Source organism: Aulonocara sp. 'chitande type north' Nkhata Bay, linkage group LG16, assembly GCF_057382095.1.
Source record: "Aulonocara sp. 'chitande type north' Nkhata Bay isolate Kocher_YH1m ecotype deep benthic linkage group LG16, A_spYH_male_GT1.1, whole genome shotgun sequence".
NCBI lineage: Eukaryota > Metazoa > Chordata > Actinopteri > Cichliformes > Cichlidae > Aulonocara > Aulonocara sp. 'chitande type north' Nkhata Bay.
This window is the reverse complement of record NC_141359.1, coordinates 23,963,457-23,989,930: the sequence shown is the minus strand read 5'-3', so window position 1 is coordinate 23,989,930 and position 26,474 is coordinate 23,963,457. Positions and strand designations below refer to the sequence as shown.

At 39.8% G+C, this 26,474-nt stretch overlaps 3 protein-coding genes across 6 annotated transcripts; all 3 read left to right on the top strand.

Annotated features, from left to right (window-relative positions):
* The first annotated feature begins 165 nt into the window (after positions 1-165).
* On the top strand, positions 166-3,688 carry hoxd9a (homeobox D9a). The gene is made up of 2 exons (XM_086266222.1): positions 166-773; positions 1,266-3,688. The coding sequence occupies exons 1-2, from the start codon at positions 203-205 to the stop codon at positions 1,508-1,510; spliced, it is 816 nt and encodes a 271-aa protein (XP_086122348.1). The 5' UTR covers positions 166-202; the 3' UTR covers positions 1,511-3,688.
* Positions 3,689-6,791: 3,103 nt separating this feature from the next.
* On the top strand, positions 6,792-26,208 carry hoxd3a (homeobox D3a). 4 transcript variants are annotated; one of them, XM_086267034.1, is made up of 4 exons: positions 6,792-7,040; positions 22,221-22,280; positions 23,769-24,318; positions 24,500-26,208. In XM_086267034.1, the coding sequence occupies exons 3-4, from the start codon at positions 23,871-23,873 to the stop codon at positions 25,249-25,251; spliced, it is 1,200 nt and encodes a 399-aa protein (XP_086123160.1). In that variant the 5' UTR covers positions 6,792-7,040; positions 22,221-22,280; positions 23,769-23,870; the 3' UTR covers positions 25,252-26,208. The 4 variants fall into 4 exon arrangements, with proteins under 4 accessions (XP_086123160.1, XP_086123158.1, XP_086123161.1 ...); XM_086267032.1 differs by lacking the exon at positions 6,792-7,040 and adding an exon at positions 17,979-18,358; XM_086267035.1 differs by lacking the exon at positions 6,792-7,040 and adding an exon at positions 18,994-20,349.
* Positions 12,797-16,611, top strand: hoxd4a (homeobox D4a). The gene is made up of 2 exons (XM_086265960.1): positions 12,797-14,151; positions 14,558-16,611. The coding sequence occupies exons 1-2, from the start codon at positions 13,743-13,745 to the stop codon at positions 14,854-14,856; spliced, it is 708 nt and encodes a 235-aa protein (XP_086122086.1). The 5' UTR covers positions 12,797-13,742; the 3' UTR covers positions 14,857-16,611.
* Positions 26,209-26,474: the final 266 nt, after the last annotated feature.

The following is a 26,474-nucleotide window of genomic DNA, read 5'->3' as shown; positions in this document are numbered from 1 at the left end:
ATTTGAGAAATGAAAAGCTAAATTAAACCTGACGAAAAAAAAAAGGGGGGGGGGGGGTGAGCAAGGGCAGGATTGATTTACTCGCTGTATTGGTAAATATGACCACGTGATCCATGTAACCAATCCCTGTAGATGCGGGCCAGCAAAAATACTATGATTGTTCATAAAGGGAAGCTTCCCGTAACAGTGCAACCCTTATTATATGAGTAGGAAGCCATCAAAAATGTCTTCCAGTGGCACTCTCAGTAACTGCTATGTGGACGCTATAATGGGGCAGGAGCCGGAGGATGTGTACGGTGCTCGCTTTATTCAGGCTCCACACGCGATGACCCCGAGGCCGTCAGGTGCTGGGGACAACGCAGACTTTTCCTCGTGTAATTTTGCACCGAAATCCGCTGTTTTCTCGCCGTCCTGGTCCTCAGTTCATCCTCAGGGGATTTATCATCCATATGTGCACCACCACCACCACCACCAGTCCCATCTGCCTGCGTCGGACGGGAGATACGTTAGCGTCCGACCGTGGATGGACCCCATTTCGAACCACGTTTCGTTCGCCGGATTCCCCTCCAGCAGTCGGTCGTACGGGACAAAGCCAGAGGTCTTGCCAGCTAAATCTTCAGATTGTGACACGTTGGAAGCGGAGGCTCGGCCGCTTGCTGGCGAATTCACGTGTGGAGTATCGGAGTGTCCAGAAAAAACAACCAAAGAACACAGTGGAAGTGAGCTTTCGAGCCACAGCGAACCCAAAGAGGAAAAACAAAAACTTGACCCAAGTAAGTAAACGAAATAGCCGGGGCTGATTTACAACTTTAAGAACTGTATGAGCCGGGTGTGTAAAACTGGAGGTTTTACTAACCTATAAAAGTGTCTCGTACTATACTGTTGCTCCGAAAGGGGAGAACCCGCCCTACAAGGGTTATTGCAGGGATCCTAATGTTTTTCATGTCACGGGACACCCGAAATAGATACACAACTTAATATTTCGATAAGACTGCATCTAAAGAGACTTTATACCTAAGTACAGATCTATTCCCCTCTGTTGGTGCACGGGGGCAATCGGTACAAACAGGAAATCATGTAATCGAAATAGTCCTCTTTGGACATAACAGGCAACAGTTCTCATTTTCTTTTGCTTCAATGAAACCGACCGCAAGTCTCTGAGCCCCATTAAGTAAAAACAATGGCTATGGTTTATTAAAGGTTACAATAAAAAGGGGAAAAACCAAACAACTAATCACATGTGTATTTACTTTATGTGTCTTTAGGTAACCCTGCAGCAAATTGGATTCACGCACGCTCGACGAGAAAGAAGCGATGTCCCTACACAAAATATCAGACTTTAGAGCTAGAGAAGGAGTTCCTCTACAACATGTATTTGACAAGAGACCGGCGCTATGAAGTCGCTCGCATACTCAGTTTAACGGAGAGACAAGTGAAGATCTGGTTCCAGAACAGGAGGATGAAAATGAAGAAGATGAACAGAGAGAGGAACGGCAAGGAGCAGCTATAAGTCCGGTGCTGGTGCCGTTTCACACATTCTGACGTTTGTACCAAGGAAGCCATGTGAACAATTATAATGATTTTTGATAGGAGCCTCCTTAGCCATTTTATTTTTTTAAATCTTATTATTATTATTATTATTATTTTTTTAACATTTATTAAGTGTCAGCGTTCTGGGGTTATTTGGCCAAATATGCATCACACGTGCAAAAAATTTGCCTTGATGAGACCCACAGAGGATTTGTCGAACAATGTTTCAAGCCAACTGAAAGTTTTACGCAACAAAGTGGGATGTTTACGCAGCAGGAAACATGTATGTGTATTGCTGTTATTTGGAGTTGTGTGTATATATATATATATATAAATATAAAAAGAATTCAGAGCAACTACTTCGACTGCTGTCTATGTCACTACACACACGGGACGCAGTTTTAGTAAAGCCAGAATTTACCCAGTTTTAACGACATTTTGCTTAAAATCTTTGTTTTTAAAACCTCCTAAATTATTTTTTAAGCTTTCATACAGTTCATGACAAGGTGCCATGTTTAGGAAAGGAAAAATCTCCCTTTAGTCTAAATCAAAAATAAATGCATAAAGATTTTATCCTTTATTCGTATTTTTGACATGTTGACGTAAGCACCTTGCTCTTTAATTTATTTGTATTAGACCAAAGCATATCCCCTAAGGCCTTACTTATCCAAATGCGGTTTATCGAGGCCATGTAACCTAATAGAGAACAGCACTATTTAACATAATATTAAATATGTAATGGCTGGATGTTCTTATTAGCAGCCCACATATTAAAATTATATTAACCCCCCACTAAATATTATTTAAAACATCTTTAAAAATAACTTTAAAAAACGGAAGATTTTAGTGTTTTTTTGAAAAGTAGTGCTCCAAGTCATAAAATGTTTGCTATTGGGAGAGGTGTTGCGGCGAATTTCCAATTTATGGTCCAACTTGTACGAACAATTACTTTAAAGCAGGAAGAACCGCGGTCCAATAAAGCTATAGAAATGGCTAGACGTCTGGCCTAAATTACTTTATGGGCCTGGCCAGTAATTACGCTCTCCTTTGAAAAACCCTTTTTCCTGGGTGTTTGCGTCTGTTGCTGACAAACAGAGTGTAGACACTTTTCCATGGGGTGTCTGGTCGATGAATTGTTTTAGAGGAAATCACCCCCCACCTTAATGGTCACGTGTATTCATCAATTGCACTTCCCACCGATGGGAAAAAAAAACTTAACTTTGACTGCTGTGTGGTGCAGTCTTATCTTCTGATGGGACTGTGTACTGAAATGGTCAAGAAGAGCACGTGTCTTAATTGTACTTTACGGGCAGGAGCTAACACGCTTTGTTTTTCTTTGTTCTTAAACCACCTTCAGTGGAACTTGTTGATTAAAACAGGAATCCAGAAAGTTGCAGATCTAAAAGCAATCTGTTTACCTTTACTGGAGCTTCAGGGCCCCTGGAAAGAATACCGGGAGCGCTAGAGGGCGATGTTGTCCTTTAAGTCTCAGCTAAAGCAGCCTATTCACAGCTGGAACACGTAGACAAGGCAAGGTCCATACCATTGTCCATGTTTTTACTGATTTATATCATAAACGTCTTATGCCCTGATGAACGTGTGTGAAGAAGAGCGCTCTACTTTTAATAGTTCCAAAACCTGAAAGCCCCATTTTTCTAATCGGTTATTGCAGCACCCTTATACTGATTTTGAAATCTCCTGACAGCTCCCAGGCCCCATATTTCAGCAATATGTCACACATTTGCACAAAGGAGAAGCCAAATTTAATCGTTAGAGGGAAGGCTTTCTGAAGGCAGAAGCAGACCCAGCCCACCGTGTAAATGCAGAGAAAATAACAACAGAGACACTGATCTTTCACAGATGGTTTTTTCCTTTAAAGGGCAGGTCTCTGAGCCTCGTCGTTTTATTATTATTAGCCTGCTATTGTTATTGTTAAATAACCAGCGAAGTAGCCTGTCGTTTTTAGACTGTCCCACAGTGTCCTGCTTGTTGTAAGATAAGATAAGATAAGATAACCTTTATTAGTCCCACACGTGGGAAATTTGTTTTGTCTATTTGTTGTGATACTATTAATAATATTACTACTACTTAAAATGTAAACTGTAGTGCTTTCTGTTTCACAAAGCTCACATTAAAATAAGTAATTACAGTTTAAAAATGGCGTCAATTCACTGACAATAAAACACACCAAGTACACTCAGATTTAGCTTTCTTTTTATATATAAATCCAAGTTGTTTTGCTTTATTTTTACACCTTACACTCATTTCGTGAAATAAAATGCAGCTTATCCTTCTTCTGCTGTTTGTGCGTTTTAGCGCAGTTATGGAGCCATAAAGAGATGTTGCAGCACATACTGCTGTGAGCATCACTTTAGTAATCACTATTGAAACGGCTGAACACACGTTCAACTTGGTTGTTGTTTTTTCTTTTTTTGAGACTACACTGTTTACACACACGAGGAATGGATCGAATTCTGTCGCTGCAAAGGAAGCTGCTTACCCTTTAAATAATGCGAATAGTTAGAGACCGTACTGGTTCAATTACTGGTTCAAAGGAGAATAATAGACCTAGAAGGAGCATGGGAGTAACATTTTAGTACGTCTGTCCGTCTGACGTTATTGTGTACAGTCACTACAGCAGGACAAAAACAACAGAATATATATATATATATGTGTGTTCTGTTATATATATATATATATATATATATATATATATATATATATATATATATATATATATATATATATATATATATATATATATATATATATATATATATATATATATATATATCCGTGTGTCTGCGTGTGTACATACTGTGAACAGGGACAGTTTTTTAGTGAGCACTGCATGCAGACTTTTCCCGTATTAATGTTATGCGTGTAGGCCAAGATAATCAGGGCAATTTAACATAAAAAAGAGTAAAACGTAAAGTGATAACTTTATTAGAAAAAACGACGTAAGACACATAATACACCTTTTTATTTTATTTTATTTTATTGTTGGGAGAACTGTGTGCGCATTAAAAAAACGAAGAAAAGAAGAAGACGAAAAGAAAACAAATGTGATGCATGAGTTTTAAAGTTCGCTTGTCAGGAATGAATTTTAATGTCTCCTCTCCCCCACTCGTCCCAATATAATTTTAGATTTTTAATATGTTTTTTTTAATGATGTATTGTTATAAATATGCTTATGAATTTAACCGCTTTTGTTTTCATAGCGACTGCAACGAAACAAGCATAGAATATGACTATATATTCTAGATCCTATTCAACAGATCCTGGACGTTACACGGTGTTTCTATGAGAATAGAGCTGCGGATGAATATAGAATGACAATGCGGAGGAACACTAAATGACACTTCCCCAAAAGCGAATGAAACACTGCGGTTTGATAAAAGTGTGGGTAGGCAGCCTCTGGCTGGTCAGGAGTAATGTGACGAGGAATTTGTAGCTCAGAATGGGTCACAAAGACAGATAGAGTCAGTGTGCTTGGCAAATAATGACACAAATGTGCCTGTAAGCATTAACTTAGTTCACCACCCTTTTTAATATTTAGTTTCTTGAAGGCAGACTTTGACATGATTCCAGGATCTGAATTTATGTCTCTGAGAAAATCAGTGTCGGCCTATCAATAAGCATGCAGCACTAAACCTGTCAGTGAAAGCCACTTGGCAAAAGAAGGAGAAAAAGAAGAAGAAGAAAACGATTTTTAAACTTTGCAAAGCCCTAATTGTCGTTTGCAGAATAACTGATATGTGATTGATTCATTTATATAAATGTATATTATGTGGCATGCCGAAACGCTTAAAGTCGTGCAACAAGATATATGTTGGGCGCAAACAAAGAGGCGCCGACATACAGTGAAAAAATGACATTGATATGCCCCATATGTGTGTGTGTATGTGTGTCTGTCTGTCTGTCTGTCTGTGTGTGTGTGTGTGTGTGTGTGTGTGTGTGTGTGTGTGCCTGCATAGATAGATAGATAGATAGATAGATAGATAGATAGATAGATAGATAGGTTAAAAGTACAGTAAAAATGCATCAGTCTATTTCCCTCCAAAAGAAAGGCCTTCAAGTATAGTCTACATTACAGTAACGTCATAGTCGCAATGCAATGTGATTTAACAAATCCTGAGGTCTTGCATCTTTCTCCCTCTTTCACAGGGACACACGCGGGGAGAGAGAAAGGAAAGGGAGCTATAAGACAGGAAACCAGAGCCATTGCTCGGGCTAGCCTAACTATAAATCGCACGATGCTTTCTCTGGCGTGCCACCAGATGAACGAGAGTGAAATACATGAAATTCCTCTTTGGTGCAGTCGTAGACACATGTGCAGAGACTGCATGCAGTTGCAGTATTTAGGTCTTTAAGTGTCGAGTTTCAATTACACGAAAAAACTTTCACACCATAGTGTATCTCTGTCTCTAATAATAAACAACAGCTGGCCTGTAAGAGGGTGGGAAAAAGCCGTTGATATGCAATATCATTTGGAAACACAAAAGTCCCGCATCCGTTGAAAATCTGTCCTCCAGGACAATGACTGAACATCCACGGGAAAAGGCCGGCGACAAAGCATTAGACTTTTAATGAGGGAAAAAAGGTGTAAATTATACTTGCTGGTTTTATTGTGTGGCGTTTTCCTAGCATCTGCTGCACAGGCCGTGAACTCACAGATGAGAAATAAAATAAAATAAAGGCACAAAGTTGTTCTGTATTTTATACAAGAAATATTTGGTTTCTCAAAAGATTTTGTTTCGTAAAATCTCCAGTTTCTGCAAAACGTTAAACATCAACGTGATCTATGGCAGATTATGCATTTTAACACTGTAATATCCAAACCTCGGATCAGTTTGATTTTGCCAAATATTTAATAATAATAAAAAAGATTAATCTCATATACTTAATCAGACTCGTTTCTTAGTTGTTCTGTACACTTTGCATGAAGTTTTAGATTTTTGAGTGATGCAAACGACGACAGAAAAAAAAACAACAGGGGGAAAAGCTCTTGCTTGGGGGACCTGGTGGGGCTTCTGCTATTATGCGCCAAGATGGAGAGAATTGCTGCAGTCCAAATTCCTTTTTGTGAGGGGACAATTTACAACTTGGTAATAGACCTTTTTATGTGCCTCCATCGCCTGTCATTGGATGCCACTGGTCATGTGCGAGAGGCAAACGTCTTCATGGCCCTTTTCCTGATTTCCCTGGCGATTTCCCCCCACTGCATTCTGTATCACGTTGTCTATGGTGTTAAACCGATACACTACGGTCTGCTCTCTTAAAAATCGCCTGCCATTCGTTTCATAATTGTCTGATCAGCGCATATTTTCCCGGCGCTGCGTCGTTTGTTTAATTAATTATTTTTTTCTTTTACTGGATGACAAGAGAAGCGTTTCAACTTTATCCACATCCCACCTTCTTCATTCACAGAGCTGTGCTGGCTCTTTCACGCAAAATGCACTGCCTGAGCAAACTTCAAAGAGCAAGCATGGAGTACCTCACCACCATAGGTAAGATTTCTTGTGCGATAATGGCGTTTATTAGTTGGGCATGTGTGAGAGCATGTAAAGTTTGACAGCTTCCTGTTTCATTGGTCATGTAAATGAGCTGCAAGGTAATGGCACTCAGGTAATTTGGTGAAGTCACATGTTGCTGGGTGTGTTGGGATTAATTGTTTTTGTTTTTAGACATGTTCAGTAACAGAAGTCTGGCCATTATATTATAATGATTAACAAACGTCCGTTTAGCCGGCAAGTTGCCTTTTATAATGCAACAACCACAGAGAAATATTTAAGAAGATATCATATGGATTTCAAGTCGTTTCATCGTGTTTATTGATGCCTTTTTAAAGCCTTAGATGCACAAATAGAAGTTGTTTCTGAGGTCACAGATGGTGATGTGTGAGCTGTGTTTTTGATGCAGAGAAGTTTTTTTTTCCACTGTGCACTGCAAGAGAGCTTTGTCTTTAACCGGTCATTCCTTATTTTGCTTTCAGCGTTAAGTTATTGGTTGTAGACAGATCCCAATTCCATCAGCCTCTACGAATAATTGTAGCTATATTATCCCTCATCTCTCAACCTGCTAGAAAATCTGTATTGGCGTATTCAGGCCACCATATTCCATCACACTGTTTCGCTTTATATGCTAATAAATGAGGGATTATACTCGAGACAAAGTTCAGTTAATTTGCTTTATGGAACGTATACAAAGCCTGGCAGCAAAAGTTCAGTTTTCCTACTTGTTTTCAGCTGCCTGGAGATGAGGCCAAATGAACAAAGACAGTATTTCACTGTTGCCTGACAGGCAGCTGCGAAAGTATTTACAGCCTTACTGCAATGCGGCAAAATGGACCCTGAAAGACAGGCACAAGCAGAAGCCTGAGAGAATTACATAGGACTCAGTCATGATCTTTTACATTTTGACAGTGCAAAAAAAAAAAAAAGATCACACGTTTTAAGCGTTTTTTGTAATGCACGTAATTATTTAGTATATGTGTGACCGCAGGCCCTGCACTAATATTTTTATTAGTTTCCATAAATGGATTTCCTCCCTTCACTCCTACTCAGCTCCTCTCAGACATCCAGACTGTCTAGACCCTTTAGCAACAGACTTATATAATCATATAATATATTTTGTGAGATTTCTTTTTTTAATTTTTTTTTTGCTCAAGCCAAGCCATGTGAACCTAAATGTGCTGTCATTTGCCTTCTATTTAATAGTTTTAATTGTTTTTTTGTTGCCACTTAGATAAATGATGCTTTCATTAACAATGTTAAGTATGAATCATCACCACAACATCAGCATTTTCAATTTCAACATCTACTTTGCAGTTTATTACTACAGATATTCCCATTATAGTCTTTTTTAAATGTTCACTCTACAAATAGAGGAAAATATTTAGATATAAATATGCTATGGTAATTATTCTGAATTCATATAATGTGTTTAAAGAGCTTGACTAAACCTAGTTTTGAATTAGCTTGCATTAGGCTACTTGCTTTGGAGGGAATCATTTAGAGGAGTAATTGAGCAAATTTTGAAATCAGTGGTCTGCATACCAACAGTAAATCTCCTCTCCCCTCATTCAAAACTTCATCAACAGTTTGATGCAACACAGGATTGGGTGAAATAACTGGTTTGTGTATGTTTTATATATTTATTTATTTTTTGTATTTATTACAGTGGAACTGTGGAGAGGCCTTTATCATGCCAGCAGAAGGCGCTGTTGCCCAACAGTCAGATTCTCTGGTCCCATTTAGCAATCCTTTTACTAGCATGCTCTTTGGTGCTGTAAGTAGATGAGGCGGGAATCACGTGATCCAGTTCGTTTTCTTTCTAAAAGTTGTTTTGGTGCCAGAAAAGTCACCCATGTGGCGCGCATGGGCACTAGATACGTTAAAGGCTGCTATCAAATGAGATCAGCCATTAAGATTATACAATGGTGCATTTTGTGCTGGTTTGGAAATCCTCCAAATATTCATGTCTGTCATCTTTCCCCAGCAAACAGTCATTCAATAATCGTAAACTGTGTCCTCGTGATAAACAGGATGATTCAATTAAAACGACTTTATTTACAAGTTCAAAACAGTTCGAGGAAACATGAAAACTAGAAGCAGGGGTTATGTGTAGGAAGAATTTGAATCTGCAAGGAAAGAAAAGCTTTTATGAAGACATACATGTAAGAAAATTCAAAGCCTCTGATCTGCTGCCCTCACATTTATTATACCTGCCGCACTGTGGCAGCCACCCAAACCTCAACATGGTCTGCTCTCTCCGGTTAGGTCAGAGCAGGGGGAGGAGGAGGACCAAAAGGCATTGCACTCTGGGATTGGCCCAGAAGAATGAATGACATCAGTCCTATTGTGACAGGTTCACTGGACAGAAAAAAAAATGTATTCGGGCACCAATCAGTGACGCGTAGTGGTTCATTTGTTAACACTTTAGAGGTCAAAAGGCGTCAGATTTCAGGAGATTTAAATATTGAAATTCTCGATTTCAGTAGTTTTGATTCCATCACACCTCAATATTAAAATGATTAAAATGAATATTTAAGATGACCAGGATACTTTGGTGTTTGTTCATGGAAGTTTAAAGCTCGCACATATTTTTCTCCCCAGTTTTCACGGTGGGAATAAAACATGCTATTCTGTCACGGCTCGCTCTTGTACCACTTTCTGTTGTGACTGTTACAAAATCCCTTCCGCTTCCCTGCTTCCTCATTTCCACGACTTTTCCTCAGTGCACATCAGTGCAATCGCTATTATTGAGTAAGTGCAACTTTCGGGGTTATTTATGGGCCTGCGCCCTGTTGTGAATGGCTGTGAGGAAACACGTGATGCCATTAAACTTTGTTTTATGGCCTGGGACTTGACAAGCCAAAATATAATTCTCATTGTGTATTAGTAAGACAGTCCAGATGGAATAGAGCCTCAATTGACATGGAACTCTACCGGACTGACTTTTCCCCTTCAGCATGGATGCGTTTGTTGGACTGCGTGTCATCTGTTGCGGTTTCCGCGGTAAGCTGCGTTTTATCATTATGCTCGTGGTATGGGCGTGTGATGTCACATGCGTAATGCTCAGGCTAAACTGTTTCCTGCCTGTAAAGCTGCAGTGCATGCTCGGTAACTTTTAGACAGTGTGCTCTTCTGTTGAAGTTGTGTTCAAGTTTAGTACTTGTTTGATTTGTTTTGAAAAGCTTTTATGGATCTAACCTTCACTCTTTTTTTAAAAGTGTTATTGGTCTGATTTGCTCCACACCATATTCTTCTTATTCCTCTTTTGGTTCTGCTTCTTTGTTTGGTCTTTTTAAAGCTGTATGGTGATCTTGTGCAGTTAACTTGAGATTTTAATCAAAGGAATTTTATTTTAAATTGCATTAATTTCCTGCTGTGTCCAACTGTTAAGCTGCACATTTCTTCACCCACAATTCGTTTGCTAGATAACGTCATCTTCTCTTTGGGTTTCAATCACACAGAAATGTTTTGGTTTTTTTTAAACAGCACTGATTTCGCAAGAAAATCAGTTTTAAGTCTTTACATGGTGTGGATTTTCTTTTTTCTTAATTCACCCCAGGCCTGGCGCGTTTCTAACTGCAGGCCTTTAAATTATTAATTTTGTCACCCTTTGTTAGAAATCTAGTCTTGCAATGGTTGCATGTTTGATCCAAGCTTCAAATGGAATTTAGCGTTTATTTTGTATTACTATCAGACAAAAAAATCCCTTTATTAAGTTGTGTGAAAAATAAGCAGGCCTGGTGTTTTCTGCAGCTTTCAAATCCACAGCTGATGGTTTACAAAATCGAAAACAAATATCTGTGAATGTAATGAAGAAATAGTCGAGCTGGAGACTAGTTGGCCATTGGTTTAACACGAGCTGCCAGGAAACGCTGACTTTATCATTCTTTTGTTGGGGAACTCGGCTTTGACCCGTCACAAGGACCGGCAGGGTCAGGTGAAAGGCAGGTCAGGCTGTCTAATAAATACTGAAACGTGAAGTGCAAGGACGATTTATAATAAATGAGTAAATAAATAAATAATGCACTCATCATTTAATTGAGGCCATAACGAATATTTTGAGTTTTTGTTCGTATTTTAGCGGAAGTTTTCCAGCTCAGATCACAGCATATATATGTGCACATGCATACTACACGCAGGCCTACATATTCGTTAAAGGAGCTCCAGCACAAAGCGTCACACTGATTTTACATTTTACTGTTTTATGTTTGATTCTTATTTATTAAAGGCCTCTTTTACAAGGTTGGTGCAAGCCAATAATATTCCCTATTATATTACACTAAACCGTTTACATCACCTGTCAAATAATTAGCCACGAATTTGTTTCTTTATCCGTTTAATTTTTCTTATTAAAGAAGAAAACGTGTTCTGTGTGTGAGGCACAGTTGCTGTTTAAGCCCTTTCAGAGCTGAGATGCAATTATTGTGTCACATTTTGGACAAGAAGGAAACATGTCATAAATTCAAATTACTGTCTCGTTGCTTAAATACTGACTCAACATTTTTAGAGTTTGCTATATTTTCTCGCCATCAGCGTTATTTTTCTCCATATAGACGCACTGATATGAAATTAGCTCACTCGCATGGTGATTTAGCGTCCTTGAAAAAAAAAAGTGTATTATTTTTGCTAGACCCTCTCAGTTTCTCTCAGTTTTGGCCAATCTGTCTTGATCACGCCCAGCTTTAACTAATTTAATTTGTAGAGGAAGCTCGGTGTAGGGCTTGAGGTGGTCTCCATGGCAGTTAGTTAAGGTCTGACGACTTGGTAAACTTTTGCACCCTTTGAGCTGTCAGCAGCAGTAAAAATAATTGAACTTTTTGATAAGTTTGTAAATGATTTGAGTTGACCTCGATGGCCTCCAGTCCGTAGCATCTTTTGGACAGCGGAGGTAGGAAACCCCTGTATAACCTGGCAAGTGCTCAGGGGGTTATACCGTTGCTCGATTGCTTGACGGAGGCTTAACTTTAAATCTGAGCTGACAGTTTTAAAAGGTTTAAGGTCATTTATGGATTTATGGTGTTTGAAGAAGTGTATTGTCTTGCTGTGAACTTGGGCTGTAGCCTGATGAAGAGAAGAAGATCTTCTGCGTTGAAAGCTGGGCTGACCTCAGTTGGTAGCTGTTTTTTCATTTACTTTACGCTTGTCATTTTCTTACGATTGACAGGAGCACCCAGGGCAGAGGTAGCCTGTAGCCTAATATTTTTGCTTTTCCTTTTCTTTATGTCTTTCTTCTTCTACTTTTTTGGAAGCCTTGTCAACCAGCAACTGACAAGGCTTCGAGGGTTTCGTGTGTCCTATTGACGAGATTTCCTTCAAATAAGCAACAAAAAAGACTACGAAAAAAGCCTACTTTATACTGTAGAAAAGGGGAATAAATTAAAAAGGAAATGCCGTGGCTAAAACAAAGAAAATAGGGCACTCCGGAGTGATTATAGCTTATAAAAGTATGTGTTTATCCCTGGGTTTTTAATTCTTGCCTCTTATTTTCTTATGTAACCTCAGCTTCTTTGATGGTTTTGGTTTATTCTGATTGTGAGCCACTCTGTTAATTTTATTAGTCTAGAGTGCTGCACAAAGAAAACGTGATGTGGTTTAGGGGGTAAAATTAGGCAGCATCGCTTCCCGTCGTCTATATATACCCTGTAGAACCGAATTTGTGTGATGAAACCAGATTCACAGATTCGATTCTAGGGGAGTATATGGTCGATGAAAAAACTTCGATTTATTGACTTTACTGCCATCGTTATCAGGCATTTGAAGCCTAATGTGCTTCCAGTTGTTACATTAACAGTGTTGGTTTATGAGTGAGAGTAAATCTGACAACACCACATTCCTCATAAGAGGTCGTGCTGTAACTCTGTAGGCTTAAAGGAAATCTAATATGAAATGTTGCACGTGGAAATAAACATTGGAAGGTGTCTCTATTCCTGTTTGGCTCGCTGTGCTTTGCATGAAATACCAAATGAATTTACTAAATGAAACCAAGCCACAGACACTCCAGCTGTAGCTCTTTTTTCTCTTGTGGGCAGTTTCTGTCTCTACATTATTGATTCCCAGAGACTGCTGCTGCTGTCCAATAGGCTCCTGAGACAGATTTTTTTTTCAAAGGGATGGGAGCAGATGAAGTGATGAGATTCGTGTAACTTTTGGATGACCCCTTCTTGACAAAGACAGTGTCCATCAATTGTCCTCACTCATTATTCGCTGTCTTTATGCCAAGGGGCTTTTTGTATCTTTTGTTGGTTTCTCTGTTGAACACCATGCTTTTAAGTTAGACTTTAGAAACCAGGAATCAGCTTTGATGAAACATCACCATGCACAGAAGACAATCCCCATTTTTAATATTCTGTTTTCTTTTTAATACGTTTCGTAAGTTCAATATTGTGCATATTTTCCCCCAATTTTTCTATTTATTCATTTTGAAATCCTCATTTTCTGTCTTCCAAACACGTACGCCGATGTTTCAAGATAATATTTGCGTTTTTTCCATCAGGTTCTAATTTCTGTGTATCTTAACTCAGATAAAAATGCATTTAGTTGTATGTTTACCAGTGTTTGGACCCGCATCACCTCTATTGGCCGATCTGGTCACATGGTTCGCTAACTTTATTCAGTTGACACCAAGTAGGAGGGCTTTATGGAGGGAGGAAAAAAGACAACTCGAGAAAAATTAGTATTTTCTACCTTCAGAAATTAATGGCCATGAGTTCGTATATGGTGAACTCTAAGTATGTGGATCCCAAATTTCCTCCCTGCGAGGAATATTCACAGAATAACTATATACCTGAGCAGGGCTCCGACTACTACAGTCCATCGCAGGACACAGACTTTCAGCATCCAGGGATCTACCCACGGTCAAACTACACGGAGCAACCCTTCAGCTGCAACACTGTGCAGGACTCCACAGTGCAACCACGGGGTCATGGGCACGAGAGAGCCAGCCACCCGAGCCATTTTAGCGAACAGACTGAGCAGGGGACTCCGGTCCAAGTGGCCGGACCCCGGACTTGTGGACAGCAGCAAAACACAAAGAGCCAAAATGGGATACAAGCCAAGCAGCCAGCAGTAGTTTACCCCTGGATGAAGAAAGTTCACGTAACTACTGGTAAGATTTCCTCTTCTTCTTCCTCTTCTTCCTCTACTGAGGGCTATAATCCAGAAATCAGTCAGTATACTATTTATAGGAGTCTTTGAAAGGCCTCGCCAATTACACAAGTCATAAATTTTTATAGCTCAGGAAATAGGCCGCTAGGTGAGCTCCTAAAAGCTCCTCAAACACGCAGACTAGCCGGTGGAAATTGGGATGAAATCTAGAGCAAATCTGGTTAAATTTAGCTAAAATAATCCACTGTTTCCTGATGACAGTTCCGTTTAAATTTCCTTAAAGTATGAACTTTGACAGAGAAACTAATTTTCTTGTCCTGCACATGTTCTACCTGCATGCTGCATCGACCACATTTAGTGACTTTTGTTTGTTTCGTTTTGTTTTTCTTTTGTGTTCTTTCTCCCAGTGAACCCGGATTACACGGGATCTGAACCCAAGCGGTCCAGAACAGCTTACACCCGGCAGCAGGTTCTGGAGCTAGAAAAGGAGTTTCATTTTAACAGGTATCTGACCAGGCGGCGGCGGATTGAGATTGCCCACACTCTTTGTCTCTCCGAAAGGCAGATTAAAATCTGGTTTCAAAACAGACGGATGAAATGGAAGAAAGATCACAAACTACCCAACACCAAGGGGAGATCTGCACCAGTCTCCAACCATCTGCAGAGCATTCAGAAGGATAACCTGACTGATATCACAGCATTATAAGAAAGGAAAGTGGTCCTGTCCTTAGAGATTAACTGTATATAAAAAAAGACAAAAGTTACATCTGACTTTTGCATGGACTGATGTCGTTTCTAGCCATTTTGTTTTTAATTTAACAAACATGACCCTCCAGCATTGTTGCCTCGAGTCTGAGTGAGAAAATCAATCGGTCTTTAAAACCGAGAGGTTTGCAAGCTGAGCCTCTTCTGTGTTCAAATTTCCTCAAAGAGACAGAAAAAACGTCGAAATAAACTTTTCCTTCCCTCTTTTTCCGACGTTGCCCCTTCTGAGGAGACATTTATCAAGCAGCCTCGGCCGATTCAGTGGATTTAAACAAAGTGTCTCTGCTCTTCTCACGTGGATTCAGCTGATTTAAACAATGAAATATCTTTGCTTAAAAACAAAACAGTGAGATCATTTCAAATTACACGCACATACACAAAAGTTATTACAGCTTTCAGCACAGAAATTATTTTAGCCAACTGAAAAATTCACATTAAACGCACAATATATATATATATATATATATAAATGTATACTTGAAGGAAATATTATTTGCATATAGAGCACGCCAAACACTCCTCAACCTTTTTCAGAAATCCCCGCTGAATCTTTTGTGACTTGTATGTTTTAACTTATTTTGTACAAAAAAAGCTTTGAAATTTTAAAATTGTTATTTCCCAAACACAAGACATTCCTGTGTGCATACTATTCAGAGTGCCCTTATAAATCTTTCCTGACATCTTTGTAAACAGTGTACATTTTCAGAGGCTCTCTTGTGCCATTTAAAACTCTCCTATGAAAGATCATTTGTTCTTGCATGGCATCAAATTGATACTAGATGTTTCCAATCGGAAATAATCAAATCCTGGAGATTTAGCAGTATTTTATTTTTTATTTTTCAGACGATTTCTGCGTCATTATTTATTTGTTTAAAAACGTGTACATTTTTTCGTATAGCACACAATTAAATTAAAAGTATTCGTTAAACCTTTATTATTCCGAAATATGTTTGAACTCTTGTGCGTTATTAGCATGGCCTTATGCAAAGTTTTAGTCTTAGTTAACATGGGAATCTTCTATTTTTTTTTTTTTTCATTCACAACCAAGCTATCCATGGGGCTCTTTCAGGTCATGTTTCAAGACAGATATTTCTCGTTTTATACCGTCTTTGTCCTCGGACAAAAAGCCAAGAAGCTCTCCCAGTATGTGGAGGTCTCCTTTCTGAAGTCTTCTTGACGAGAGAGTTGAAAAGGTATTTCAACCGAAGGTCGACAAAGCAGCAGTGGCAGGTTCATCCAGGGGACACATTTCAGCCGCAAGGACTGACCCCAGCACCCCTGACCCGCCGGACAGGCAGCATTTCTCTCCCAGGCGCTGTTCGCTTTGCTTTGGAGGACTGTTCCACCCTCAAAAAAAAAAGAAAAAGAAAAAAGGCTAAAGCTGATTCAAAGTAAGAGCCACTGAATTCCTCGTTTTACACGTGTTTAAACAGTATTTATACCAGGCGAAGCCCCCGAAAAGGTTCTGATTTGTGCGTTTGTCTCCTCATGTCTATATGCAATCTTTTCGTTTTTATTTTTGTACATGCTTTTTACCTTGTACGGTGCATTGAGATGTGAGAAGTATATTGAATAAAAAAAAATAAAGATTTCTACTGATTATGCATTTAAGTATTTGGGAGACTGTGTGTGTTCTGGGATGTTTATTTCCTGCACTCAAGATAGATTTTGATTTAGAAGAAATACATATATTTTTTCGACCCCGGGGTTATTTATTATTTCCCCGATAGCTTGAAATTTTAGAGTAACTTTTCTTTGTTTGCGTTATTTGGTGCCATTTGGTTTACGCTAGACGCAAAGGACAGCTTTGCTCCAAGTGTTTTTTCACCTAAGAGTTACAAGCGTGTGGAACCATATGGAACTAAAGGCCGCTTTTACAAAACATCTACAAATGGACCAAATGGCCAATGGATACACAAATGCAGCCTGTTGTCTTGGCAGGTCCTAAATTTAAGCACACAAGTGTATTTTTATTATTTAGAAAATAAAATAAAATAGAAGAGGGTTTTTTTTTTTTACTTTGCCGTTTCATTTTACTCATGAGTTCGTAACAAAGCGAGAGCAAGCACTGCGCAAAAACCTCCCCTTAGGAAAAAAAAAACTCTTAGTGGGGATTATTTAATTTATTTATTATTATTTTTGTGCCATAAAAACCACATTCAATGCGTAAAAGTTATTTAGACGGTTCTTTACGGTGCAGTGGAAGCACAAATTATCTCTAGTGCCCTCATAAGACTCAAATTGACAGGGAAAACTTGTTAAGAGGAGTTGGTCCTTCTCCAAGACTAATTCACGCCACATTTGTTAGAGCTGTATTAGAACGAAGGAACAAACACCCAATAGCACAGTATAGAACTTTAGGCTATTAAAGCATACCTATATTCTGCTTATGGTTAATATTAACCCCCAACCCCCCATGATCCACAAGCTGAGACTTTATTGAGGATGAGACGCAGCAATACCGACCTTCGACCCCTTCACGTTACAGGATCAGCTCGGATACAAACAAAGTGACCATATGTATGCATTTGTAAAGACAACCTGCATCCAAACACTTTTCATCCCCAGTGACCACGGGCTGATGCCCACTGAGCACGTGCGTGCACCGCGCATAAACGTTTGTGTATACATAAAATGTAAGTTTGTCACACGGATGTGAAGAGAAGCAGAGACAAAGTGATGCTACCAATCCACCATCCTGCCAAAAATGATCTCCATATAGATGCTGAGGAGAAGATGAGAGAGAGAGAGGGAGAGAGAGCGAGGGGGGCTGGGTGGGGGGGGGGACTGGGGAGAAGCGACTAGAAGGGGGGTGAGGGGGGAGAACCTACCTAAAATACATTACAAGCTCTAACTTAACCAAAGGTTGCTTTTTTATTATTATTATTTTTAGCTACTTAATATAAAACCTGGGTGTTTTGAGCGTCTGATATATAATGCATGAATTGAACTAATGCCAATATCATAGTTTCCTTGGCAGTTATCAGGTCAGAGCAGCCTACTACAACGTGCAGTGTGTAGCCACACTGACCTACATGTCTGAACAGCAATAAATGGGAGCCAAAGGCAGTGCCATTTTCAATGACACTGCACCCAGTGCAGGAATACAACGTCGTTGCTCTCCATCCGGCCATATTTGATTTCCAGCTGTTTTCGCAAGAAGCCTCTCCGAGCCAGACAACCCCCCTAAGATATATTAAAGTGCGCTGTCTGCATTCAGAGATATAATCCAGAGACTATACCACTCCGCTCTCTATTCTCGACCACGTGATTGTCTAAATAATTAATGCAGCACGTCCCCCTAGAAACACGGCGTCGTCATTAATCGCAAGGACTCTATCAGACTTGAAAACTGAAGAGATCCCCCAAGAAAATAATATCCGATTCCTGGCGCAACTGTAGTCCCGCACTTTAGCAACACATCTGAACCGATGGATGCTTGGGTAGGTAAATATTTCAACATTTTTCATGTTGCCCCAGCTGGTAAATGACGATATCAAATGTCGTGATATTTGATAAATTGCTCCCTTTGATGTGTGCGCTCTGAGCGCAATTGTATAGGCTGTGGCTAGTCGCTGTACGCATGCCTTCTTCTTTTTTTAAAATAAATAAATAAATTAAATATATTAGCAGTAGCATAATTTTTCAGTTTTGCGGTTTGCAAATGTCTTGAAATGGACTGATGGGACTAATGTGAAAAAAGTAAATGGCAGTGACAAGTAGGATTTATGGATGCTCGCTTTGAATAACTGCTCTTTCGGACACATGCAGCTTAGTCTGCTCCCTCTTTTGGGCCCATAGACTCCTTATTCAGAGTCTAATTCGGATTTTTGCTAATTTAATGTGAAGTTGTTTTTGTTTATTTTAATCTGAAGTAAATTGAATATGTTTAAAGAAAGCATTAAAATTAACTTGTCTTGTTTGCGAAGCAGAAATCGCGATTTTTGGTGTTGTATTTTTAACCATAAGACAAATTCCTAGTTATTTATCTCTCCCTTTCGCTTTAGAGCACAATCATTTTCTATTGTTTTTATTGTTAGTGGGGGGATGATCTAATTTTGATTTCTTAGAAGTCCTAGAAGTTCGGCCAGGCTGACAGTTCTGCCTCCTTGTAAATCATTCTCAGTTATCCCTGAAAGGGTGCGAGGCTGTTGGGGGCCGGGCGAAAACTGTAAATCTTTCACTTTTATTACCCTCTGAACATGTGCTGAGACGCTACCAGTCCGGCATCCCTTCTTCTTCTTCTTCTCTAGCAAAGATTACCCACCGCTGAACCAACCAGGTCCGAGAACCGTCTCTGTGGTTCGAAATCTTAGAGTCTGGCCTTTCGGTATATTTTCTCTGGCATTAAAGCGTGCCATTATTTGGCATAGTGTGGGGTTAGTACCGAAAACAATGCAAGAAGACACTGGCTCCGTGCCTCTTTGTGCTTCAGCTGTGTGGGAAGACAGACACAACAAACACGAGATGATAATGTGGTTTACTTGAATACAATCCTTTCCCAGTTGCAAGAAAATACACACACGTCATTTATTTCATAAATAAATTTTTAAAATGCACTCCCACATCATTGCGCAGTTGTTTGTAAATTACACAGAACCGCGTTTTAAAACGTTTCAATATTATGCAAAATGTGGTGAGTGAGGCCCTCTTTATTCGTTTTATTGCGAAATCCCCGCTAGTTTCTATCTTTAGGGGGAGTGAGGCAAAGAAAAAGAAATCTTCATAAATGTTGGAAATTTCAAATCTTCTGTGACATAAAATGCACAGATCATTTTTTGCACACATGCATTGCACTTCAGTGCCTTTGTGGGGGGGAGGTTAAAGATGTCTAGATTTGCACGTTGAGCACCCAAACAAAAGCATATCTGCTTGGGTTTAAACGCTGGAGTGCAGGCGAGCTGCAAAGCTCGCAGCTCATGGGGAGATAAAAAGAAATAGGCAGAGGAACATTTTCACATTCACACAGTTCAGATGAGGAAATAAACGCCACCCTTTATCAAAATGGATTGGTGAGGTAAGGCTTACTTGAAGAAGGGAACAATCACGTGAACAAATATGCTTGTACCTTAAGGCAGCGCCTTTATTTGTCATCATAAAGCTTCCGAAACACCCCAAAATCCCAATGTTAGCTGCAAATCTTTACAGGCCTCTCCGTTTTTGAATTCCTGTATATTTCACTGGGTGATTGATTGCCAGTGATTTTTTTCAGGAATAAGGATACCTTGTTCGCTTTTTATTGGTAGTTGAATGCGAGTCCTTCCATTCTTTCGGGAATACTGTCTCCACTGGTATATGGAAATGTCTGAAAAACAGCAAGATCAGGTTTAGGACAGCATTGTCTACAGACAAAGGGTGAAGGATTTATTCTTGAGACAACGTGGAAAGGAACTGAGACTGAGAGGGAACTGCTTTATGATGAATTGATTCACAGGTAAGAAATTGCATGGCAGAAAGCAACCTTTAACCACGGGTTAATATAATCCAAGGAAATATATATGATTCATTCCATTCATGGAGGCGATGCTCGTTAACGTCGCTCTCACCGGCAAACGCGCGGGTATGGAGCCCAAAGCTATCTCTTCAAAAGCAGATTCATATTATTACCATTATTATAGTTTTTTTTCCTCGAGAAATTGCGTTCAAATATTATCGACAGATCGAGCCAAAGCTACCCTGCGCTTTTCAGCTGATTTCACGTTTATGAAAACCTGCTCGGAGGAAAAAGTGGGAGAGGAACTTTTCTTTTTGACTCTTGGATCGTAAATCACATTAATTTGTTGTCTTATCCTCACTCGCTGGCGTTTGCCGTTGATTTATGTGGGTTCAATAGTATGGCTTTGTTAACCTGCAACGTTATATTATAGGTGAATTTATAGTGGATGCTTTAAGGGATAGGAGGTCTGAATAGTGAACAAGGACAATGCAAATGCGGTTTTTTTTTTTAATGTTTGGATACCTTAATGGCTAATTTGTTCCATGCAAATATATTTTCTCTCTCTTTGGACTGATGAGCAGCAGGTCTAAGAACACAAGGCAATAAACTCAAATTTGAGATAATTTCCACCCATTTTCGTTCAGTTTACTGTTTTACTTTGGATAAAGATTTAATGTTTGTGCACTGCAGCTTTTGTATTATAGGCCTGAGCTGCTCATAATTACGCGCAGTCTCCTGGATTTAAAAAAAAAAAAAAAAAAAAAAAAAAAAAGCTAAACTAAAAATACAGACATTTTGCTACAAAATGGGAATTTGTAAGCACTATACAATTTTCTGCAAAAAAACAAACAAAACGCAATTTGTGTTTTGTTTTCGTTTTCGTTGTTTCAAAACAGCAGCGAATACATTGTGTAAAATTATAAACTTAGCTTAAAAAATAATATATATATATTTCCAGTTATACAAACTTCCCTCTTATTAATAGATTTTCAAAGGTTAAGCTGAAGAAACGACTAAGTGAGATAATAACACTCCAGATTGAGTCCGACCCATTGTGTGGACCAAACTTACCGTAACAACGCGTAGGCGAAAAACACAGCCGCGTGAAAAGGGAACCATGTCTGCTACTAGTAGCTCAGTGTGCTCAAAAGCACTCGAGGTGCAGACTATCGACCGGCTTTTTAGAAAATCCTCATGAAAAAATCCTACAGTTGAATCGTGATACTATGAAGCTAAATTCCTCGGATAGATGCAATGAAACAGGAGCTGTTTGTTTCTTTTTTTTACACTCACTGCAAATATAATTATCTGGAAGATTTCTGGGTTTGAAGTTCTGGTTTCCTTGCCGTCGGTCGAGCATCTTGTCCTGTTTCTCTTAGCGCTGAAAAGCTGCTGTGAATTTAGTCGAGACTTGGCTCTTCTTTAAGGCAAACTGTTCGTTGTTCATTAAACTATGACTTACTGCTGAATGACCCTAAGGTCACCTAAAACGCTTATGAGTGCTAGATATTTGGCCTGACTCTTTTGTACTAAAAGTGCACATGTCAGACTTTTCAGTCTCAAGAAAATGAAAGCAAAAGAAGAAGAAAAAAGTAAAAAAAAAAAAAAAAAGTGAAATAAAAATAGACATACAATAAAAACGCTGGAAAATATGGAACTAAAGCCTCAGTTCTATTAAGCTACTATATTTTTCAATTAATTATCTAGAACTGTTTAGTTTAGCTTGAGTTTACACATAAATCTAAATTTAAAAAAAATACTACAACTAAAAATGTATCACTCATTTTTAACACAACATGCATCGAAAATAACGCAGGGCTCAGACTAATAACAATACATTTATTTGTGTTATTATTTTTGTCTTTTAGGTCGAGATGGAAGCAGTGGTGAATGCTTGAGGGGTATAAAACAGATCTGCGCAGATTTCGGTGAGTAACGTTTTTTTAATGAAGGGAGAGGACAACACAGCCAACTGCTAACAAGGTGAAAGGGTGATTTGTTATTAGGCTACATATTTACGCTCACAGTGTTTCACAGGAGGCTTAAATCAAGAAAACAGACATGAAGGATGGTCTTAACCTGTACGTGTAATTATTTACGCAGGCCAGAGTCCAATTTCAGTAAGTCCCATTTCCTTTTTTAGCAGCGTTGCCGGAATTAAACAGTGAGAGCACACACAATAAGAAAATTAAAAAGAAAAAAAAGTAGAGTTTTTCAAGACCTCGCCAGTATCCCCGTGCCTTATTCAAAGCAGCAAAACAGCTCCGTGCTTTCCACCTCTGTGTTTAGCTGGAGACTCGCACTAAGCCAGAATGGAGGCATCATTTATAAACCGAGCCTCTTCATGGGAGAAGTCGCCGACTATGAAATTCTTTCCCTTGCCTTCCTCCTACGCTTAGTTTTACACTTCTGAGGGGCTGTGAGTCTTGAGGAGTGTTTTGCTTTTCATTCCCCTCTCTCAGGCCGTTTACAACCATAACATTTGCGGTCATAAATTTTGCCGCGGTCCAAACTGACAGGTGCAATTGTTATGCACGGCGCAGGCTGCACCTCGTAAAGCCACCAACATACAGTACAGGAGGGCCCCTTTGATATTTTTGTTTCGGCTTACTTTAAATGTTGTCATGCTTTTTATCATATTGGTAAAATAATGAGAATATTAATAATAATTTTTTGGTTTTCAAAAATATCCTCCAAAAGTTTAAAAAAGATAATTCAAGATAATTAGACATAAATCTTTAAGAAGAAAACCGACCAAGCAGCCAAATTATAATGTTTGAGATGTGCGTAAAGGCTGGTGAAATGTCATATTTAACCCAGCCCAACCCAACCCATCTTTCTCTCTCTCTCACTCTCACTCTATCCCTCCCTTTCTCTCTCTCCCTCTCTCTCTGTCTCTCTCTCTGTCTCTCGCTCTCTCTTTCTAACCCTCTCACACGGCTACATTTTTATATGAACAGTGCGGGAGTTCAGTGTTGTGCTTCTTGCGCTCTTCAACATGCGATCCTAATGCCTGTGCGCGCGTGAACAATGAATGCATTAGGGGCTTTGTCAGGCCTTGTGATTACTGAAAAGGGTATTGTGTGTACGTGTGTGTCAAATGCTGATTCAGCTTATTTGCAAGGGACTCCCAGAGCCTCCCAGAGGGTCCTTTTAGTCCAAGTTAAACTTTAACTGTTTTGTGCCAAGAAACGAGTCGAACGAGCTGGAGATGAAGCATTGTCATAGACAGTTTGAAGACATTTGGTGCTTTTCTAATTTAATTGCTCTAGTTGTTTAATTAGAAAGCACCAAATGCTCTATACAGTAGCTTCAGTCTGGGCCAAGCAAGCTGTGCCTTTTGGTTTAATGTGGATTTCAAACGCTGCATCTCACACATTCTGTGGCGTTACAGTGAGAGATGTTTCTTTTTATAGGTCACAGAGTGGAGCAGCGGTGGGAAACACCAATCACGTAAATAAACAACACTCATGCAACTGGATAAAGCTTCACTGGCTTACTGGCTTTGAATCCACAAAATGCAGAAAGCAACATACTACGACAACTCTGGACTTTTTGGAGGCTACACCTACCCCAAACCAGACTCTTACAACTATGGGCCCGCACACCAGTCCTATCCTACTTCAAACATAGACAGCGACTACCAGGGCTCAGTTTGTCCCATTCAGACAGCTGCAGTCCGGCCACCAGCCCTAAAAGACAGTGACCTGAACGGAGACTGCATGCGACAAAGCAGCAGTCAAAATAACAACAACAACCAAGCGACTAGTATTTCAGAGCAGCAGGCTCCTCCACTGTCTGCATCTTCCCCTAGCTCCAACAGCTCTGCATCTCAGAAGAAGAAATCCCCATCCAGCAGTGCTTCCAGCAGTGCCACACCAGCCCTCACCAAGCAGATATTCCCCTGGATGAAGGAGACCCGACAGAACTCAAAGCAGAAGAACTCAAACAACTGTGCCACCGCAGGTAGTGATCATGATGGTGACGTGTATGTGTAGTGTCTGTGTATGTTGTGTGAGCGTGTAGAGGTGTGTTTGGGTAGGGAGGGATGGGGGGGGGGGGGGGGGGTCTTGATGTGCATGGAATTTATAAATTATTCCTCACATTGTTCAAAAGACCCTAAGATGATTCTGTGATTCCTTCACAGGTGGTGAAGTGAGTGATGAGAAAAGCCCACCGGGACCAGCGTCCAAACGGGTCAGAACTGCTTACACCAGCGCGCAACTTGTGGAGCTGGAGAAGGAGTTTCACTTTAACCGCTATCTTTGTCGTCCTCGGAGGGTGGAAATGGCAAATCTGTTGAATCTCACCGAGCGCCAAATAAAGATCTGGTTTCAAAACAGGAGGATGAAATACAAAAAGGACCAGAAGTCTAAAGGGCTGGCGCACTCCCCCCTGGGACATTCCCCGGATAGAAGCCCGCCGCTGAGTGGCCCAAATCACATTGGATACTCTGGCCAGCTCCAAAATGTGAACAGCCTCAGCTATGACGCACCCTCACCCCCGTCCTTTGCCAAACCCCAGCAAAATATGTACGGCTTGGCCGCGTACACGGCACCCTTGGGTGGCTGCATCCCACAACAGAAGAGATACCCGGGCTCCGAGTACGAACACCACGGCATGCAGAGCAACGGCAGCTTTGCCAACGCCAATTTGCAAAGCAGCCCCGTTTACGTGGGTGGGAATTTTGTTGATTCCATGCCAGCCTCGGGCCCCATGTTCAACCTCGGCCATCTTCCCCACCCCTCATCCACCAGTGTGGACTACAGCTGTGCCGCACAGATCCCAGGAAACCACCACCATGGACCCTGTGATCCCCATCCCACATACACAGACCTCACCTCTCACCAAGCGTCTCAGGGAAGGATTCAGGAAGCGCCTAAACTGACGCATTTGTAATATGTGGTTTCGCGTGTGTGCGTGTGCGTGCGCGTGTATGTTTGCGTGTGTGTGTGCCAAGATTATGTTGCGCTCTTTTTTTATTACCTCACTAGTCTAATAACTACACTCCAAGCGAGTCGTGTGTATTATTACAGTATTATTGATATTACTATTAATGCTATTGTGTAATTATTTTCTAAATAATACAGCTTTGTCCATTTCTCTTGAATATTTGGGGATGCGGAGAAGCAGATAGCCCGGTTGTCAGTAGTTCTTTTTTTGTTCTTGTTTTTTCTCAAGTGCAATGCGCAATTGTTTTTTTTTTTTTTTTTGACTGAGTATTTCATGCCATTACTTGAAGGTAAGTCTTGTAGATCACAAAAATAGAAGCGCATCCTTAGCGAGAAGGATTTTTAGGGAAGTTTTTCGTCTGTTTGTTAGGCTCTCATTTCCCCCCGCGCACACCCCAATTTATTTATTGTTTTGTATTTTTCTTTTGATTTGCATAATCTTTTGTACTAGCATATAGCCTATTTATTATTTAATTACTTTTGTATTGCACATTATTTATCGTTTATATGCGAGTATTTATACGTGTGGAGTTTGTTGTAAGATTGGACAGATCAGTGCACTTGGAAGTGTGGGCAAAACAGGGTTTGGAAAATGCTATGACTCGCAATGTGTTGTTGGTATATAAAAAAGAGCATTTCTAATTGTAAATCTGGGACAAATGGGACATTTTATAGTGTATAAACATCACTATATGTCCATGGTTATTCTTGTGTCAAATCTTAAGCAAAACGTAGACTATCGAAGTATCAAATATTATACACACCAGCATGTCATTTTGTGTAGTCCATTGCTATTTTTTATTTGTCTTCCATTGTTATTCCATTCAGTTGGATATCCATAAATTTATGAAACCCTAATGATATTGAAATGTTATATTTTATTGTGTTCAACATTTTGTAAATAAAGTGCTTAAACTTCGTTTTTTATTGCATTTTGTTGATTTCCTTTTCTTTTCCCCCTTCTTTCTTTTTCAACAAACCCTGCAGCAGGAACTCTGGTTACCCTGCAGCTTCTCATTATTTTTAATTTCTCATTCAGCTGCTGCTGTTGCTGCCAGTGAATCTGTCAGGTAACTGTGCCGAGGAGGCGTATTGACCCACAGCTTTACTGTACAGCCTAAACGGGGAGAGACAATCAATAATTAGACACCAGGATATCTAAAACTCATC

Excerpts from the sequence above, each read along its gene's own strand:
- hoxd3a (XM_086267034.1), top strand. The coding sequence starts at position 23,871 with ATGCAGAAAGCAACATACTACGACAACTCTGGACTTTTTGGAGGCTAC. Across the intron at positions 24,319-24,499 it reads AAACAACTGTGCCACCGCAG|GTGGTGAAGTGAGTGATGAG; the intron begins GTAGTGATCATG and ends ATTCCTTCACAG.
- hoxd9a (XM_086266222.1), top strand. The coding sequence starts at position 203 with ATGAGTAGGAAGCCATCAAAAATGTCTTCCAGTGGCACTCTCAGTAAC. Across the intron at positions 774-1,265 it reads AAAACAAAAACTTGACCCAA|GTAACCCTGCAGCAAATTGG; the intron begins GTAAGTAAACGA and ends ATGTGTCTTTAG.
- hoxd4a (XM_086265960.1), top strand. The coding sequence starts at position 13,743 with ATGGCCATGAGTTCGTATATGGTGAACTCTAAGTATGTGGATCCCAAA. Across the intron at positions 14,152-14,557 it reads GAAAGTTCACGTAACTACTG|TGAACCCGGATTACACGGGA; the intron begins GTAAGATTTCCT and ends TCTTTCTCCCAG.